The 20,197-nt window shown below is 39.5% G+C and overlaps 1 protein-coding gene across 5 annotated transcripts in view; it reads right to left on the bottom strand.

Annotated features, from left to right (window-relative positions):
* LOC143037946 (uncharacterized) overlaps positions 1-20,197 on the bottom strand; it is a 212,025-nt gene that overhangs the window by 142,508 nt on the left and 49,320 nt on the right. For all 5 annotated transcript variants that reach the window (XM_076206675.1, XM_076206668.1, XM_076206658.1 and 2 more), the window contains 3 exons: positions 6,769-6,870; positions 5,021-5,229; positions 4,575-4,788 (listed from right to left, as the gene is read on the bottom strand). In XM_076206675.1, coding sequence (XP_076062790.1) covers positions 4,575-4,788; positions 5,021-5,229; positions 6,769-6,870 — 525 coding nt within the window. The remainder of the gene's footprint in view (positions 1-4,574; positions 4,789-5,020; positions 5,230-6,768; positions 6,871-20,197) is intronic.

The raw sequence follows: 20,197 nt of genomic DNA, 5'->3' as shown, positions 1-20,197 counted from the left end.
TTTTCCAATCTTCTGGAACTTTTCCTTCTTTTAAGGAACTGCTTATTATGCTATGTATTTTGTCTGCCAGTTCATTCCTGCATTCTTTCAGAATCCAGTTTGCTATTTCATCTGGCCCATGCGATTTTCTGACATCAAAATTACCCAAGTGTGTCAATATTTCATTCTTTGTTACTTCTATTTCTTCCATAGGGGGGATTTCTTCCTTCCACTCAATCTCTTCAGGTTGTATATTTTCCCTTGTAAACACCGATTTAAAATGTTTGTTCATAATTTCTGCCATTTCCATTTCCTCAGTGTATTCAACTCCCCCTTGTCTTAATTTCTCCAAGTCTTGTTTGTTTTTCAGTTTATTGTTTACAAATCTGTAGAATAGTTTTGGTTGATCTTTACACTTTTCTATAACATCTTTTTCATATTTTCTTTTTTCCTCTCTGCACTTTTGTACATATTCATTTCTATAACCAGTATATATTTTCCATTTTTCAGGTCTTCTGTCTTTTTTCCATCTGGTCCAGGCTTTGTCTCTTTTGTCTTTTAACTCCCTACAGCTTTTGTTGTACCAGCATTTTACATATTCTTTTTCTTGTTTTTGTCTTGGGACATACTTTTCCACTCCTTTTTTGTAAATTTTTGTCAAAATATTCCATTTCTCTTCCACTGATGTTTCTTCTTTGTATATTTCTTCCCAGTTTTCTTGTTGGAAGAATTCTCTTATTTTATCAAAGTTTGTTTTTTCATACATCATTCTTCCTTTTCTATATTGTTCATTTCTTTTCATATATTTTTCTTCATTAAGTTCCAGTTCAATCAATATGTGGTCACTTTTACCTATTGGTGTTTTATATTCAATCTTGTCCACTATTCTAGGTTCAGATGTAATTATTAAGTCTAGCCTTGATGGTTCTTCTTCATTTCTATACCTAGTGTTCTCTTGTATCCATTGTGTCATTGAATGGTCAGTAATCATCTCAAGTAGAGCATTTCCCCATGAGTCATCACCACTCTTTACTGTCATTTCTTCCCAGCAGATTTCTTTGCAATTAAAGTCGCCCATCATAACTATTCTTCCTCCGTCTTCCATTATTTTAGTTAATGCTATCTTTGTGTCCTCTAACATACTTTTATGTTCACTCTCCTCCCATGAGGCTGTTTTCGGAGGCACATAATTGATCACAAATTTTCTGCTCTTCTTATCTCGGTCTTCCACTTCTATCATAATCATCTCTACTGTATTCTTTCCATATATGACACCTTTCACGTTTATATCCTTCTTAGTCAGGAACATAACTCCACCCCCTTGCTTTTTCTCTCTGTTTCTAATCCAATAATTGTATGTATCATGTCCTACACTGTTGGGTGGTAGTGGGCCTTTTAATTTTGTTTCTACAATTCCCATTATGTCCGGTTCTTTTTCTTTCAAATAATCATTCAGTTCATTCAATCCTGTTATCAATCCATCTATATTTGTGTAAGACACTCTTAGTTTTCTGCCACTTCCATTGTGTTCTCTGTTTCCCTTATGTTTTTCTTTAGTATGTCGAACTGCTTTATTTTCATGTTCACTACTCTCCAATAGAATCTCTCTTTCTCTGACTCCGTTCTTTCCTCGTTTTTTGCCTTAGCTTCAATTCTTTTCTGCTTTTCTGCCTCTCTTTCCTCCTTATTCATTTCTCTTTTTATCCATACCTTTTTATATTGATCATTTGTTGCTAGTTTCCCTGTCTTGGATAGAATTTTCTCTGCCGTTGTTTGTGACCTGAATTTAATCTTAATTGGTCTGGTCTTATCTGTACTATATTTTCCGAGTCTGAATTTTTCCTCAATTTCCTTTATAATTTCTGGTTCATCTTCCTGGACTAATTTTAATAAACTGCTTACTCTTTCATTTTCCTCCTTGATTCTTGCGGTTCTATCTGGGTTATGTTTCTCTTCCATTCCTAATATAATTATACATTTCTTTTTGTCAGCTAATTCTCTTACTATATTCTCCTTCTGTCTCATCACTTTAATAACTGAGTCTTCATTATGTTCTTTCAATTGCTGTTTGACTATGTCAGTGAATGAAACCTTATTCCCTTCTTGGGTTGTTCTCCAATTTTTAGCTTCTGTAGCTATTTTCTCTCTGTTTTCATTACTATTCTTCTTCAATTTCTCATTCTCCTCCTTTACATTTCCTAACTGTCTTTTTAGGTCCTCTATTTCTTCAGTTAAGTTTCTGTTAGCCTTCTCTAGTTGTTCCAACCTTTCAATTCTCTGGAAAATGGAGTCTACATTACCTAACTTACGTTCCAAGTCCTCGATCACCTTATCAACTCTCTCCTCTAGTCTCCTCTTTAAATCCCTGGAACATATTCTCGTCACTTTCTTCTGTATTGCTCCTCTCTATACTTCTAATCTTTACATTTTTATTAGACATTTCATCCTCACTCAGTCTTTTGTTTACCTTTCGCTTGTCTGGCTGGGCCAAGTCTACTCCCTCCTCATTTCCTTCCATTTCCCTCAGTAATCCCTCCCCTTTTCCTCTTTCCCTACTTTCCCACTACTCCACGAGCAATTTCCCCCCCACCCTGCAAAAACACTAGGCACTTCTCTTTGCGTTGGGATCCACAGACTTCAGTTTTCTTCAGAACGTCATCCAAGCCGTCCATTCGCTGAAGTGTGTGTGTGTGTGTGCATCATTTTCTCCATTTTCTTGTCATTGAATTTAACATTTTTTAAATAAAAAGAAATCAAGTAATTTTTTCTTTTCCCTAATTTGTTCATTATTCCAACATTGACTAAATATGTATATTATGTCAAAATAGACAAATGAATTGTTTGAAGAATACAAAAATGATAAAACAAAAGCAAACAAGTTCTTGAGAAATGAGTAATAGAAAAAAAAAAAAAAAATGCATCCTAAAGTAGAAAGAGAATGACACTGCCAAAGCGCCAATGGTCGCAGAGGGTGATGCTTAACAGGTTAATTCTTCTATTTCTTTATTTAGGTTTTGGTTCTCCTTTAGTTATTCCAATTTATCAACTTTGTGTACTCAGCGCAAGTTGAATGAACCTAACCTCCCATTGTTCGTTCATTTCCTCCCTCATTAAATCCATGGAAATAATTATCTTCACCTTCCACTGTGCTGCTCTTATCTAATTTTTATATTTTTACTAATTTCTTCGACTTCACCTCTGTCGTCTGCGCACCTTTTGCTGACATTCCTTCTGACTTCCGGGGCCTGTTCATCCCCTTCCTCATTTCCTTCCATTTTCCTCAGTAATCCCTCCTTTTCCCTTTTTCTTCACCTTCCCACTACACCATGAGCTTTCCCCTTCCCTACTAATACAACACAGGTACTCCCTCATCATTGAGATCCACAAAAATTGAATTTTTTTCTGGAGTTCCAATCTTCGCTGTCACTTCGACTGTCATGTGTGTGTGTGTGTGTGAAGAAGTAATTGTGCCAGCAGCACTGTATGGGATAGAAACATGGAACATAAGAGAGGAGGAGTTTGAATGTGTTTGAGATGAGGTGCCTGAGAAGTATGATAGGGGTTACTAGGCTGGATAGAGTGAGAAACGAGGAGGTGAGGAGGAGAGTGAGAGTGGGAAGGGAGTTGGGAGATAGGGGTGATGAAAGAGTATTGGGATGGTTTGGACACATGGAAAGAATGAATGAAGATGAAGATTAGTAAAAGAGATGTGGAAGTCAGAGGTGGAAAGAGTGAACCGGGGGGGGGGGGGGGTAACCAAGGATATGAGGGATGGATAGGGTAAAAGGGTCATTGGAAAGAGAGGAATGTCTACTGAGGACAGAAGGAGAAGACAGAAGATTGGGGGTGAGTGGAGAATGGTTGTGTATGGATGATGCTGTGATGCATGGAAGAGAGTGGGTACGGGATGGGGTTGAGGGAGTATGTGTGAATGATATTTTGATGGAGCCTGAAGGCATTTCTCTCAGTCTTCTCTTTTTCTGCATGAAAGGATGGAAAGGGGGTCACCAATTAAATGAAGCAGCCTTGCTGGGGATATGCTGTGTCTTGCTGCACTACTTCTGACCCAGGGCAATGGCCGACATGCAGGGATGACCTGTTATCCAGGAGGAGCCAATAAAAGAGTGATAGAGGGTGGTGAATGGGAGTGGAGTATGTTAGGATGGAATGGGTGGGAGTGGATTTTATACCATTGTTTTTTGGTTACCTCCCTTGTAAGGAGGAAATAGCCACTGGTATATATATTTGCATGTACAATGATATTCCAGACCTATACTAGCCCTCAACCTTTTTTGGAAGTTCAGTTATAGTAGGTACTTCTATCAGTTAGCCCATTTGATCTATTACTCAAATGGAACACTAATTAAATCCCTGCATCTTAAACTTCAAATATAAGTTGACTGTTGGTGCATGATCCACCAACAGTCTATTAAAAGTTGGCTTGTTTCTTCTACTTTGCTCATTTTTCATTCTCTAGTCTTACAACATCTTAGCAGATAATGCTACAATTCTATTTCACTACAATATTGTAATACAAGACTAATCCTAAGTAATCTTATTACTACACATCAACATTAGCATGATAAACAACTCACCATTGCATCCTGCTCCACAAGGTGATCATAGGTTTCAATGAGTGACAAAGCAACTTCAGACCATGTAAGAGATGATATGGATCTTTTAAAACATTGCAAGGGAGATTCCTTAAGCTTCTGAGGAGTTTTGTAAGGCTGTCGAAGACTTTCACAAACACTTACAAATTTATCGCCCTTGGCTTTATCATATTCGACCTTTTTGAATAGAAGTGAGCTGAAAACCAAAATGAACATAATTATGAAGGCAAAATATTTTTCTATCACAACCAGCAGCTAACTCCCTTATAAGGGGGGAAAATCCCTTGGTATACAGATAAATTGATAGACTATCAGTATTACAAAATCCCTTGGTATACATATAGATTGATAGATAGATTATCAGTATTACAAAATCCAATGTAAAATATGCCCAAATGCTTCTAGTACTTCAGAGGTACATATCTAACCTGTCTTTAAAGAAATATTTAATATCCTGCATCAAAGATGGCTGTTGCTCAAATATCTTGTCTTTGAAGGCCAAAGCTTTGATGTAACCTGGATCCCGTTGCAAAGTGTTGATACAGAGGCCTAGGCAATCTATGTACATTCTCAATATAAACACAATTGACAACAGCTGGTCTATACATGGCCAATGGTTTGGATTAACATTCAGTCCCTGTAAAATAAAGGATTAAATCAAAGAAACAAAATTCCAAGATTCAAACAATAATTTAGCCCAACTACATCATCTTTAACATTCCTTGTTTTGATATGTACTTGTTAACCTTTTCATACAAGTCATACAAGATTTTGTTACACCTAACACCAAATAACTTTATCTAACTGAAGGACTGGATCACAGACTACAGAGGAGGAGGAGGAGGAGGAGGAGGAGGAGTAGAGGAGGAGGAGGAGGAGGAGTAGAAGAGGAGGAGGAGGAGGAGGAGGAGAGGAGGAGGAGGAGGAGAGGAGGAGGAGGAGGAGGAGGAGGAGGAGGAGGAGGAGGAGGAGGAGGAGGAGGAGGAGGAGGAGGAGGAGGAGGAGGAGGAGGAGGAGGAGGAGGAGGAGGAGGTGGTGGTGGTGGTGTGGTGGGCCAATGATGAATAAAGATATGCCTAAGTCTACACTTAATTCTAAAGCTGAATAAAATTGCCTGGTATTTATAAAATATTTCATAGCAAATGCCCCAGCATGAAGGGCTTTCACTTTCTGCAACATCATATCTACATTCCTGGTATCAATGATGGGCACCCTCCATTTATGGTCTTCCAAGATACATGGCAGAAAGAATCATTTCCCTACTATCCATTTTCAAAACCCATCAACCCCCTCAATTCCATCTGGAGGTGCATCTCAGAAGGAATGATACCTGGTTTTCTGGCCAGGCCCAAGATCTCTTTCAATCAACTTCAATTGTATTTCTTCCATATCATATACGGAAAACTGATAAGTAGTGACCACTGTCCTACTACTACTACTTTCAGCCAGTTACACAGAACAGTTCCACAATAATACACCACAGTTTCTTTCTATGGGAAGGCCTAAAAACTTTCATTAGCTCCTGTGGGGATCCAGGTGGTTCATGAGACTTGAGGCAACAATTATTATTTTCATCTACACTTCTCCCTCCCAAAGGAAGCAAGAACCACACTAGCATGAGTCTATTCAGGTTACTATCCAGCATTAAAATAATACCAACACAGAATAAGCTGGGCCACAAATGCAAACTACCTCAGATGCAACCATCACACAAAAAGATATTGAACACCTCATCCTACATTGCTCCATACTAGCCATACCCAGATAACAAAATATTCCCTTCTTGAGTGACTTATGGGTCAATCCAGTGACTGGTGTTTGCTACCTGGGAGCTGTAGGTGTATTGCAAAAGAGATCTGGGCCAACAGACTGATTGATTTACACCCTTTCATGCATATTATCCTAATTCTGGAGACAATCAATGCAACTGCTATGACAGTCAGAACTGCAAGCAGACCTGATCCTAATGACTTCCCAATTCAAGACCAGGGGCAGGACTGAGACCTGGGAATCTGATCATAGTTCAATGGGGTAAGGTCCTTCATCCTTATTCTAGGAGTAGAGCTGAAGACATCACTCATCCTAGATATATGGTCATTCACCTTGATATGCAAAGGAAATTGTGTCAATATCAAGCTTTCTTTTGTAATGATGTGGACTAAGAACAAATACAAACCTCTTGAAATGCAACTAAAGCCAACTCAAAGTCCTGCAGTTTAATGGCAGCTGCTCCTAGCCGTTGCCACAATGTGACTTCAGTTCCATCAATCTGCACTGCCTGTGAATAACAACATCAATTAAAGTTGTTAAAAAATATGTAAGCTCATGATAGTATAACTGTAGTTTCTTATATGTACTATTCTGTTTATATATCAAGGGCTTTTTTTCCCCCTTACCAGGGAGGTAGCCATGTCAAAAGGCATGTACTGTCACCCATTTCATTCCTACCCACTCCACTCCCATCCACCACCCCTTCCCCCCTCTCAACTTAGCTCCTCATGGATGACAGGTAATCACTGTATCCCCCCACTGCCCTGGGTCAGAGGCAATAAACAGGATGCAGCACATAAAAAATAAATAAATAAATAAATGAATAAATAATACATACATACCAAGGCTTTTTTCCCCTTACAAGAGGGGTAGCCAAAAAGAAAAAGGCATAAAATCATTCCCACCCATTCCATCCCTGAATACACTCCACACCCCTCCACCCTCCCTCTTATCTTAGCACCTCCTGGATGACGGGTCATCCCTGCACCTTGTCCACTGCCCTGGGTCAGAAGCAGTGTCGCAAGACACTGCACATCCACAGCAAGTCTGCTTCATTAAATCGGTGAACCCCCCCTCTCTCCATCCCCCCCATGCATAAAAGGAGAAGACAGGGAGAAATCCCTTTGAGCTGCGTCACATTTTGCGCACACATACTACCTCACCCGCCATCCCCCCGCCCATTCCACCTCATGCATCACAACATCATCCATATACAACCATTCTCCATTCACCCCTGTCTTCTGTCCTCTCCTGTCCTTCCTCAACAGACATTCCCCTCTTCCCCAAAGCCCCCTTCACCCCATCCATCCACCTCATCCTAGGACGTCCCTTCATGTTCGCTCCCTCCACATCTGCCTTCCATACCTCTTTTACTAGCCTTTGTTCACTCATTCTTTCCATGTGTCCAAACCATCCAAACACTCTTTCATCAACCCTATCTCCCAACTCCCTTTCCACCCCTGTTTTCCTCCTTACCTCCTCATTTCTCACTCTGTCTAGCCTAGTAACCCCTATCATACTTCTCAGACACCTCATCTCAAACACATTCAAACTCCTACTCTTCCTCACTTATGTTCCATGTTTCTGCTCCATACAGTGCTGTTGGCACAATCACTCCTTCATACAGTCTCCTCTTAGCATCCATTCCCAAATGTCTATTCCTCATTACACTCTTTAATCCACCAAGGCATTTACTCACTTCTCTCAATCTACATTCTACCTCCACCTTCACTCCACCTTTTCCTGCCACATTCACACCCAAGTATCTGAAACTATCCACTTCCTCCAGTCACTCTCCCTTAATGCTCACTTCCAGTCTACTGCCACTTTCACCCCTTGTACATCTCATCACCTTACTTTTACCCACATTTATCTTCAGCTTTCTTCTATCACACACTTTCCCAAACTCTGTCACCAACTTCTTCAATCCCTCCTCCGATCCTGCCACAAGCGCAGTGTTGTCCGCAAACAACAGCTGGCTCACCTCCCACTTTTCTCCAATTTCTTTAACCATCTCCAATCCCTGAACCACTACCCTTGCATTTACCTCTCGCACTACCCTATCCATGTATACGTTGAACAGCCAGGGCGACATAACACATCCTTGACGAAGTCCCACCTTTACCTCAAACCTCTCACTCTCTCCATTTCTAATCCTGACACAAGCTCTACTACTCTCGTAAAAACTCTTGACAGCTCCTAGAAGCTTTCCTCCTATCCCATATATCCGCAAAATCTCCCACAGTGCCTTTCTGTCTACCCTATCGTAAGCCTTTTCCAGATCCAAAAAGGCCCAAAAAAACATCCTTCCCCTTTCCTATAGCTTTCTCACATATCTGTCTTACCACAAAAATCTGATCTACACAACCTCTACCTGTCCTAAATCCACACTGTTCCTCACCAATTACTCCTTCTGTTCCTCTCCTAATCTTCTCAATCAAGATCCTCCCATAAGCCTTCCCAACGACACTTAACAAGTTAATCCCTCTGAAACTACTACATTCACACTTGTCCCCTTTTCCCTTGTAAAGTGGAACTATACAGGCACTCCTCCAGTCCTCCGGCACTCTACCCTCTCTCCAGCAAACATTAAATAACCTCACCAGCCAGTCCACCATCACTGTACCTCCTTTTTTTAGACATTTTGTATGGCATCCATCCAGACCAGGTGCCTTACCTGCTTTCATTATCTTAACAACTGCCTTCACTTCATCCTTCCTTATTTCTCCTCCATTTTCCTGACTCATCACTCTCATTTTCTTCGCATTTCCCACTGCAACTATCTTTCCTTCCCTATCCTCCTTCACATTTAGCAACTCCTTAAAATATTCTGCCCATCTTCCCCTTACTGCCTTCTCTTCCATTATCATCTCTCCATCTGCACCTTTTACCTTTTCTTCTCTACTTGATTCACCTCCTCTTCCTCTCTTAATTTCTTTCCAAAACATCTTTTTATTACTTTCAAAATTTTGTCATACTCTTACCCCATTTCATATCTGCTCTCCTCTTTGCCTCCTTTATTTTTGCTTTACTTTTCTTTTCTTTTCTTTGTAACTCTCATACGACTCCCTCATCCTATTTTGTAACCAATCTGTGAAAGCTTGCTTCTTCTCTTGTTTCCTCATCCCACCATTCACTACCCTTCCTTCTATTTCCTCCTGTCCTTCTTGTTCCACACACCATCCTTGCACACTTTGTGACTCCCTCCTTGAACCATCCCCATTCCTCCTCCGCACCTAGCTCTACTCTATCCTTCACTCCCTCCCACTCCTCCTTCAGCTTCTTTTTGTACTCCTCCTTTTCCTTTTCATTTAAAGAGTTCACTCTAAGCACCTCCCTACCTTTTGTCCCTTTCCTCTTTCTCCATCTAACCTCCACTCTCAACTTACCTTCCACCAAAAAATGATCTGATATTCCCCCACCCCCTCTCCTTAGCACATGTACATCCTTAACTCTTCCTATCATAATCCTATTTACCACTACATAATCCATTAACGCTCTATCTACCACCCTTCCATCCACCACCCTCTCCCATGTGTACTTATGCTTGACTTTCTTCCAAAACACTGTATTTGCTATCATCAACTCTCTTTCTAGACACATTTCCACCATCAACTCTCCACTACCATTCTTTCCTGGAACTCCACATTTCCCAACCACTCCATCAATTGGATCATTTCCTACCCTAGCATTAAGGTCTCCCAGTACTATTACATTGACATTTCTCCCTAAAACCTCTATGCACTCATTTACATCTATCCAAAAAGCCTCCCTTACTTCTACACTCTTCTCACTGCCAGGCCCATATGCACTTACAAAAACCCACATCTCCTTTCCCAGTTTCACCTTCATCCACATTATCCTTGAGGAAACCTCCTTCCACTACACTACACGTTTACCTATCTCTTCACTTACTAGTATAGCCACCCCTTCTCTTCCTCGCCCTCTTTTCACTCCTGATAACCTCTCACACTCCCAAACTTACACTTGCCCTTCCCTTTCAGCTTAGTTTCACTCAAAGCCAACACATCCATCTTTCTTCTCACAAACATACTACCTATCTCTTCCCTTTTACTCTCATCTGTACCACATCCATGCACATTAAAAGACCCAAACCTTAGGGTGCTGGTCGGAAAACTCCCAGACCCTCTTATGCCTTTACTTTTTTTAGGAATTTCCCCTGTGGGGCTACAAGGAGAAGGATGCCTAGTCCCAATCCCCGTCCCTTTCTTCTCGCCTCTTACGATCCAAGTGGAAATACTTGGTGACAGTATTCTTTTCCCCCACCACAGGGAAGGTAGGCGAAAAAGGAAATGAATATTCAGAGAAATTGTACAGGACAGTAACAAGGGGTTGGGGGACAGCATAATGAAGGGACAGTCGTAGTATAAAAGTGTCATCATTTCTCTATGAACAGAGTTTTCCTCTATCACAGCCAAAATGATGTGTGGCTCTGATCCGTAGGGGCGCCCCATATAGACCCTAAAGTATCAACTGCATGCCACTTTGCCATAATAACATGCAGCCAATACCCCAGATGGGGTACAATACAAAGAAGAATGCCTACAGGAGACCTTTTGGTCCATAACTAAGCCAGATGTGAAAAAAATGATAAAAAATGAAAGTAAATAAACAAAAATTACATTATAAATAACAATAAATCAAATAAATAGGTAACGTTAAATAATTAACAAACAGGTAATAGTAATAATAAATTGACAGATAAATAATAATAAATTATAATCAATCAAATAATAATAAACAGACAATAACATAATATAAAACAAATGGCAGGTATTATAGCATCTTGATTAGGTGTTTATCTAAATGAATGTTAAAGCTTCAAACTGAAATACATTGCACTGCTTCTGCAGGAAGTTTATTCTGTTCATTAACTACACAGCTGGCAAAGTTGTTTCTACCCACTTCCAAATTAAATCTATTTCCTGACAGTTTGAGACCATTATTTCTTGTCGGATTCTCAATGTGAAAATTCTGTTACTTTTGATGTCAATTCCCTTTAGAACCTTAAAGACCTCTATCAAGTGAACTCTGAGTCTACACTTTTTTTAGGGAAAACAGATTAATATGTTTTAGTCAATTTTTGTATGGTTTATTTTTTATATTAGGAATCAGTTTTGTGGCTCGCCGTTATACTTTTTCCAATCTGTCAATGTCTTTAACGAGATTCAGTGACCATACAGAAACAGCATATTCCAAATGTGGACAAACCATTTATATAGCTTGTTAATGAGCGATGGACTTGTGAAGTCAAAATATTGTGCAATCAGTCCTAGAATCTTATTTAATTTCTCAGAGGCTGAAATGCATTGCTTACAGGGTCTAACAGATAAATCCGTACAAACTTTGAAGAGGTTTTAAGCACTTAAAAAGTAACATATGGCAATTCTGATTGTTTCCAGATACTTCCATTTGTCTAATAATTTAACCAGTTGTATACTAGCACCGGTGCAATAAACATTAAGCAATGGAACAAGCCAAACGTTCAGCCATATGCGAACTTCGTCGCGCGGGTCTCACTCCTAGCGCCATAATAAGGATGCTAAAATACTCCAGACAAACTGTTTACGATGTTTGTAAACATTTTGATGAGACCGGCGAAGACCAACGAGCTGCTCACAAGCCCAGAAGGGGCAGAATTCTAACACCTCGCTTTTTAGCTAGTCTCAAGAGAAGTGTCAATGCAAATCCAGCCTTACCATTATCGACATTGGCAAAGAAGAGAGGTGTCAGCACAATGACAATTCACAGAGCATTAAAGAAATTGGGATTAACCTCATTCTCACAAGGAAAAAGACATCTTTTGACACGAAAAATGAAAGAAATCCGCTTGACCAGGTGCCAAAAGCTGTTGAACTGGATGAAGTCGAATGGCTCAGTCATCAAGTTTTTTTCCGACGAGAAGATTTTCACGGTTGATGCGACTTTCAATAAGCGGAATGATCGCTGGATAGCCTCCTCATCCTCAGAGGTTCAACACAAGACAACGACGAAGAAACCAGCAAGTGTCATGGTGCTCTGTGTGGCGTCAACTGAGGGGGACGTCTTCACTCACTTCTTCAACAACAAGGAGAAAGTCAATGCCGTTGTCTATTGCAAAGTTCTAGAAGAGAAAATAATACCCTGGATGAAAGATAAGGCTAGTGGCAACCAGTTTGTCTTCCAACAAGACTCGGCTCCAGCCCACACAGCGAAGAGGACCACCAACCTTCTCGAAGGGTCAAATGTGCAGTTCTGGAACAAAGAGTTGTGGCCCTCAAATTCGCCAGACCTAAACCCTTTAGATTATTATTTTTGGGCGCGAATTGAGGCCAAGGCATGTGACAAGCCACACAGAAGTATAACAACCCTGAAGACAGACATCAAGAAGGCTGTGGGTTCATTATCAAAGTCTGAGATCATCAACGCTGTATCCAAGTTTCGTAAACGCGTTGAAAGCGTCATAACAGCTGAAGGTGGTTACATTGAATTAAATCATTGTTCTTATTGCCTTTTCTAAATATACTGAAAATTTCATAACTCTCTGTTTATTATAACCCGAGATATTAATCTTAAAACATGTGATAAGAAGTTGTACGGATTTATCTGTTTGACCCTGTAGATGACTTGAGATTATTACTGATAATTATGCCAAGATCCTTTTCACTATCCACTTTTGTAAATGTTAACAAATTGCCAAATAACTTGAATTCATACTTACTGTTATTTTTACCTATGTGCATAACCTTGCATTTACTTGTGTTAAATTTCTTTAGCCACTTTTCAGACCATTGCTGTAGTTTATCTAAATCTTCTTGAATATCTAACTGATTTAAGTGATCATTTGCCATTCAGCACAGTTTTCTATCATCAGCATATTTGGAGACCCCCTCCTTGTCTACTCATGTATAAAAAGAGAAGGGGAGAAATCCCTTCAAGCAGCATCAAAATATCATTGAAAGAGCAAATGCCAATTCACAAAGGAGGAAGCAAGGAAACACCACAAAATTATAGGCCTGTATCACTAACCAGCACAATAATGAAACTATGTGAAAGGATTGCAAAAGATCAATGGACCAAATATGTTGAAAAGATGAACATTCTGACAGTCAGTTTGGCTTCAGATCTGGAAGGTCATGTGTGTCGAAACTTTTAAGCTTTTACTTGAGAGTGACTGATGTGCTGCATGAGAGAAGGGTGGATGGACTGCATGTGGACCTAGAAGGCATTTGATAAAGTACCTCACAGTTGACTTATGTGGAAACTGGAGCATGTTGGAAGACTGAAAGGCAAACTATTAGAATGAATTAAAGACTTTTTGAAGGAAGGATACATTAAGACAGTAGTAAAGGACAAGATGTCAAGTTGGAGAGCAGTAATGAGCGGAGTTCCACAAAGTTCAGTGCTTACACCAATAATGTTTCTTATCTATGTTAACATGATGGAAGGAACAAGCTATGCCAACAAGTTTGCAGATGATACAAAAATCATGAGAAGAGTGAAAAATGAGGACAGTAGAATATTGCAAAAAGATCTAGATACTATTTTTGTATGGAGCCAAGAATGGGAATTAAGTTCAATACCAAAAAATGCAAAGTACTGGAAATGGGCAATAACAGCAAATGGCCATCTTTAAACTATTCCTTGTGAGAGGGACATATGGACTACTGCAGAAGACTAAAGTGGCATTCCATTATATGGATGAAGCGATGATGAAAAAAACTCATTGAAACCTTGATATGTCCAAGACTGGAATATGTGTCAGTAGTATGGTCCCCACACAGAGTGAAAGATATAAGTAAGATTGAGAGAATACAAAGGGCAGCAACCAAACTGGTCCCTAGTCTGGCAGATAAACCATATGAGGAAAGACTAAAGATATTGGGTCAGCCAACTTTGAAAGATTGAAGAAAAAGGGGTGACATGATTAGTGTTCTGGTCACTAAAGGGGTTAGATTGCATTGAATGGAGTATCCTGATTAAAGATGGGAGGCCCTCAATAGGTCATGGAAGTAAATTAAGAAATGTGAAAAAATAGTTTTCCATATAGATGTATAAATATGTGGAATAGCTTAGATGGTGATATAGTCCAAGCTCAAACAATACATGTGTTCAAATCTAAATATGATAATTAGAAATCAAAGATATAGATTAAGCTTGAACCATACATAAATCTGAGTCTAGGTATCTTGGAAAATTAGAGAATAGGAGACAGGACCCAACGAGTGTTGCTCCTTTTCTGTATACTACAATTAGGTAACTACAACTAGGAGTGGAGGAGGAATGGGGATGGTTCAAGGAGGGAGTCATAAGGTGTGCAAAGTTGGATGTGGAACAAGGAGGATGGCAGGAAATAGAAGGAAGGGTAATGAGTGGTGGAATAAGGAAGCAATGAAGATTGTAGAAGAGAAGAAGCAACCATATACAGATTGGTTACAAAATAGGATGAGAGAATCATATGAGAGGTACAAAGAAAAGAGAAGTAAAGTATAAGATAAAGAAGGCAAAGAGGAGAACAGATGAATGGGGTATGAGTATGAAAGAAAAAATTGAAAGTAATAGAAAGATGTTTTGGAAGGAAATTATGAGAGGAAGAGGTGAATAAAGTAGAAAAGAAAGGGTAAAAGGTGCAGATGGAGAGATGATAATGGAAGAGACAGCAATATGGGGAAGATGGGCAGAGTATTTTAGGGAGTTGCTAAATGTGAAGGAGGATAGGGAGGGAAAAGTAGTTATAGTTGGAAGCACTAAGAAAATGACAGTGATGAGTGAGGAAAATGGAGGAGATATAAGGAAAGATGAGGTGAAAGCAGTTGTTAAAATGATGAGAGCAGGTAGGGTACCTGAGCTGGATGGGTGCCATGTGGAGTCTCTAAAAAAAAAGGGAGGTACAGTGATGGTGGACTGGCTGGTGAGGTTGTTTAATGTTTGTCTAAAGGAGGGCAGAGTGTCAGAGGACTGGAGGAGTGGCTGTATAGTTCCACTTTACAAGAGAAAAGAAGACAAGTGTGAGTGTTGTAGTTTCAGAGGGATGAGTTTGTTGAGTGTAGTTGGGAAGGCTTAACCACTTCACTACGGGACTTAAATCTCGCGGGCAGCAGCCAATGCCAGCCGTACGACGTGTCGTAATAATACTCGCATCATAAAATATAGTCACGGCTTATATCGATTGTTCTTCTTTCACCCGTGAATTTTGAAAACCACAGAGAATGGGATTAAGAGCAGATTAGGGAGAATGTAAAAACACAGGGGCGACGACAATAAATATAATCAAGACGCCGATATGGCAGCATCGCGAATCCACTTGCTCCTCATGACGCCTACGTGTGCGGCACCGTATGGAAGGGGTTAAGGGAGGGTTTTGATTGAGAGGATTAGGAGAGGAACAGTGTGGGTTTAGGACAGGTAGGGGTTGTCTGGATCAGATCTTTGTGGTAAGCCAGATATGTGATAAAACTTTACAAAAAGGTAAGCATGTTTTTTGTGCCTTTAAGGATTTGGAAAAATCTTATGACAGGGTAGACAGGAAGGCACTGGGGGAGGTATTGCAGATATATGGAATAGGAGAAAAGCTGTTAAGAGTAGTTATGAGTTTTTATGGGAATAGTAGAATGTGTGGTAGAATCAGAAATGGAGTGGTTTGAGGTAAAGGTAGGACTTTGCCTGGGATGTGTTATGTTGCCTTGGCTTTTCAATTTGTACATGAGTGGTGTGGTGTGAGAGGTAAAAGCAAGGGTAATGGGTCAAGGATTGTTATCAAACACTTTAATGTCCAGCATGCACACACATACACACATATTCGAGCAGCGATCAAGGAAGGACGAACCAAAACATGCTCCGAACCGCTACCTAGGGATTTGATGACATACGATTTTGGAACATATTATCAACAACAACCTGGTTTGTACATACAGGGTGGGAGTATCGAAACTAAGGTGACCAAAATGTAGTCTTTGTATCTTTGTTCAGTTACTGCAAAAGAAGAACCAGTGATAACAATGGATGAATTAAATAACGAATTCAGTGATAAAGAAACTGCAAAGGCAAAGCAACAACTGGAAGTAAGTACAATAGAGTCCCCACTTGGTGTAATAAAAAAAAGAATGTGTCTGAATGAGACCCCAAAATCATAACAAAGGTTGGATAGAGGTCTCTTTTCGGGATTTAATAGATAGAGGGCTTGACACAGATAGAGAACCTAGGTTTAAAAATATTATAAGAAATAGAGAAATAAACGAGTTGTTGGATGAAATAATTGAACTGAGAAGTGAATGCAAAAATATATACAAGTAGCTATATTAAGGAAAGCCAATGAAGAAAACAATAAGGAAATAGATGATCTAAAAATGGAACTGAATAGAATAAAGGGAGAAAATATAAGTTTGAAAAATGAAAACATGAATAGGAATGAAGCATTGAAAAAAGAGATGAAGGATCAAATACAGGTGGTGACTGAGAAAGTGGAAGAAAAAATGAAAGAAAATGACTTTCAAGAAATTAAAAAACAGTGGAAGGAGGAACAGGAAAGTAAAAAATTATCCTTCAAGGAAATAATGGAACAACAAGTTAAGGATAATACGAAAAAACGGTAATCCAAGTGATTAAAGAAAAAGGAAATTTAGTTAGGGATGCAGTGGACAGGAAAAGATGCATTGTGATTTACGGTATTAAGGAAAAGCATGATGTGCCTAGATACCAGAGAGAAAGGGAAGAAAAAGAGATCGTAAAAGAGATTCTAAAGGAGATTCAAGAGGAAAATCAAACCTTGGATAAAGAAATCGAGGAAACTTACAAAATGGGGAGATACTAAGAAGAAAAGCAATTTAGGCCGCTAAAGGTAAAACTTAGGTCACAATTGATAGCAGAGGAAGTACTATCCAAAACAACAAAACTAGCAAATAGTGAAAATCTCAAAAATGTATGGATAAAGAAAGAAATGAGTGAAGAAAAGGAAAAAGAAAAAGAACTTAGAAGTGAAGCGAAAGAAAGGAATGAAAAAAGAACCGAGAACAAAAAGAATTATTTATTTTGGAAAGTAGTGGACCTGAAGTTGAGAAAATGGTATATCACAATTAAGGAAACAAAACAGACTGAAGAAAGGAAAGAAAATTAAAATTAGTATATACCAACATTGACGGAATGATCTCAGGAATGAATGAACTGAATGATTACCTGGCATCAGAAAAGCCAGACATAATGGGAATAGTGGAAACGAAATTGAAAGGGAATCTACCACCTAAAACAGTGGGACAAAGTTTATATAACTGCTGGGTGAAGAATAGAAGTGAAAAACAAGGAGGGGGAGTACTAATTCTGACCAGGAAAGACTTAAATGTGAAAAAGATAACAGAAGGAAGAAATAATGTAGAGTCAATCATGATACATATACCAAGGCTTTTTCCCCCTTACAAGGGAGGTAGCCAAAAAGGAAAAGGCATAAAATCATTCCCACCCATTCCATTCCATCATGATAAAGATAGAAAACAACCACATGAAAAGTAGAAAATTTGTAGTAGTGTATGTGCCCCCTAAAACACAGGCCTGGACAGAACATGATCATTCCAAATTGTTAGGAGATACGAAACATGAACTAACTGATATACTGAAAGAGGAAATACAGTAGTTATGGGTGATTTTAATTCCAAAGAAATATGTTGGGAAGAATTGACAGTGAGGGGTCGAGAGGACATATGGGGCAGCATGCTACTTGATATGACCATTGAATACACATTGACCCAATGGATAAAGGAAAATACCAGATACAGAAACAATGAGGAACCTTCGAGACTAGATTTAGTACTCACAACGGAACCCGAAATTGTAGACAGAATAGAATACAAAACACCATTAGGAAAGAGTGACCATGTACTAATAGAATTCAAATTAAAAGAGCAAATGGACCTAAGAAGAAACATAGAATAGGAAGACCAATGTATAGCAAAAATGAATTTTGAGAAACTTAAAGAATGTTTTCAAAATGCAAACTGGGAAAAATTCCTTAGTGAGGAAAGAATGATGGAAGAGAAATGGAATATACTAAAGGAAATTTATAATGAGGGTGTGATCAAATATGTTCCACAACAAAAGCAAGAAAGAATATACATAAAAAACTGCTACAACAAAAAAGTAGTGAAGCCAAGGATATAAGAGACAAAGCCTGGAAAAAATGGAAAAAAGACAAATAAAAAAAAAAAGAGCAAATGGCAAATATACATCAAACTAAGAAACGATTATGTAAAAATACGCAGTGTGAATAGCTTCCCACACAGAATGCTGGATATATGGAATAACTTGGATGAAAAAACAGTGTGCAAATACTATTCACGATTTTAAGAATAAACTTGATGCTGAAAGATACAAAGATGGGTCACCACGAGCATAGCTCCCTTCCCGTATAATACAACTAGGTAAATATGGGACGATTGGCCCCCAAGAGTTGGGGGCCAATCAGCAGCAACCACCCCTGGCCATCAGCTCTACGCAGATGGCACCGATCCCCAAAGAGGAGCTACGCCTACCTGGGGGAGTACCACAATCCTTTTTTCCAACATATAATTCATCAATGTAGAAGTAAACAGTAAACAACAACTCTGCAATTAGAGATGGTTAAAGAAAATGGAGAAAAGTGGGAGATAAGCCAGTTGTTGTTTGCAGACAACACTGCACTTCTGGCAGGATCAGAGGTGGGATTGAGGAAGTTAGTGACAGTTTGGGAAGGTGTGTGGAAGAAGGAAATTAAAAATAAATGTGGGTAAAAGTAAGGTGATGAGATGTACAAGGGAAGAATGTGGCAGCCAATTGAAAGTGAGTATTAAAGGAAAGAGACTGGAGGAAGTGGATAGCTTTAGATACTTGGGTGTGAATGTGGCGGGAAAGGGAGGAATGGAGGTGGAGGTAGAATATAGATTGAGAGAAGCAAGTAAATACGTTGGTGAATTAAAAAGTGTAATGAGAAATACACATTTGGGAATGGATGCTAAGAGGATATTGTATGAAGGAATGATTGTGCTGCCAGCACTGTATGGGGCAGAAACATGGAACATAAGAGAGGAGGAGTTTGAATGTGTTTGAGATGAAATACCTGGGAAGTATGATAGGGGTTATTAGGCTGGATAGAGTGAGAAAAAAGGTGAGGAGAGCAGAAGTGGAAAGGGAGTTGGGAGATAGGGTTGGTGAAAGAGTATTAGGATGGTTTGGATGCATGGAAAGAACGAGTGAAGAAAGATTAGTAAAAGAAGTGTGGAAGGCAGAGGTGGAAGGAGCAAACATGAGGGGATGACCAAGGATGAGATGGATGGATGGGGGTAACAGGGGCATTGGAAAAGGGGGGAATGTTGAGGAAGGAAGAGAGAAGACAGAAGCTATGGGTGAATGGAGAATGGTTGTGTATGGATGATGCTGTGATGCCTAGAAGGAGTGGGTGAGGGATGGGGGTGTGTATGGATGATGCTGTGATGCCTAGAAGGAGTGGGTAGGGGATGGGGGTTGAGGGAGTATGTGTGAATGAAATTTTGATGCAGCCCAATGGGATTTCTCCCCTTCTCCATTTCTGCATGAGGGGGTGAAGAGGGGGGGGGGGTTGCCAATTAAATGAAGCAGCCTTGCTGTGGATATGCTGTCTTGCTGCAGTGCTTCTCACCCAGGGCAGTGGGTGAGATGCAGGGATGACCCATCATCCAGGAGGATTCAAGATAAGTGGGAGGGTGGGGGGCGAATGGGAGTGTAGTATGTGGGGATGGAATGGATAGGAGTGGATTTTATGCCTTTGTTTTTTTTGGCTACCTCCCTTGTAATATATATATATATATATATATATATATATATATATATATATA

The sequence above is a fragment of the Oratosquilla oratoria genome, chromosome 2, assembly GCF_046742065.1.
Source record: "Oratosquilla oratoria isolate Oo_2021 chromosome 2, ASM4674206v1, whole genome shotgun sequence".
NCBI lineage: Eukaryota > Metazoa > Arthropoda > Malacostraca > Stomatopoda > Squillidae > Oratosquilla > Oratosquilla oratoria.
The sequence above is the reverse complement of the archived record's forward strand: the minus strand, read 5'-3'. Positions and strand labels throughout refer to the sequence as shown.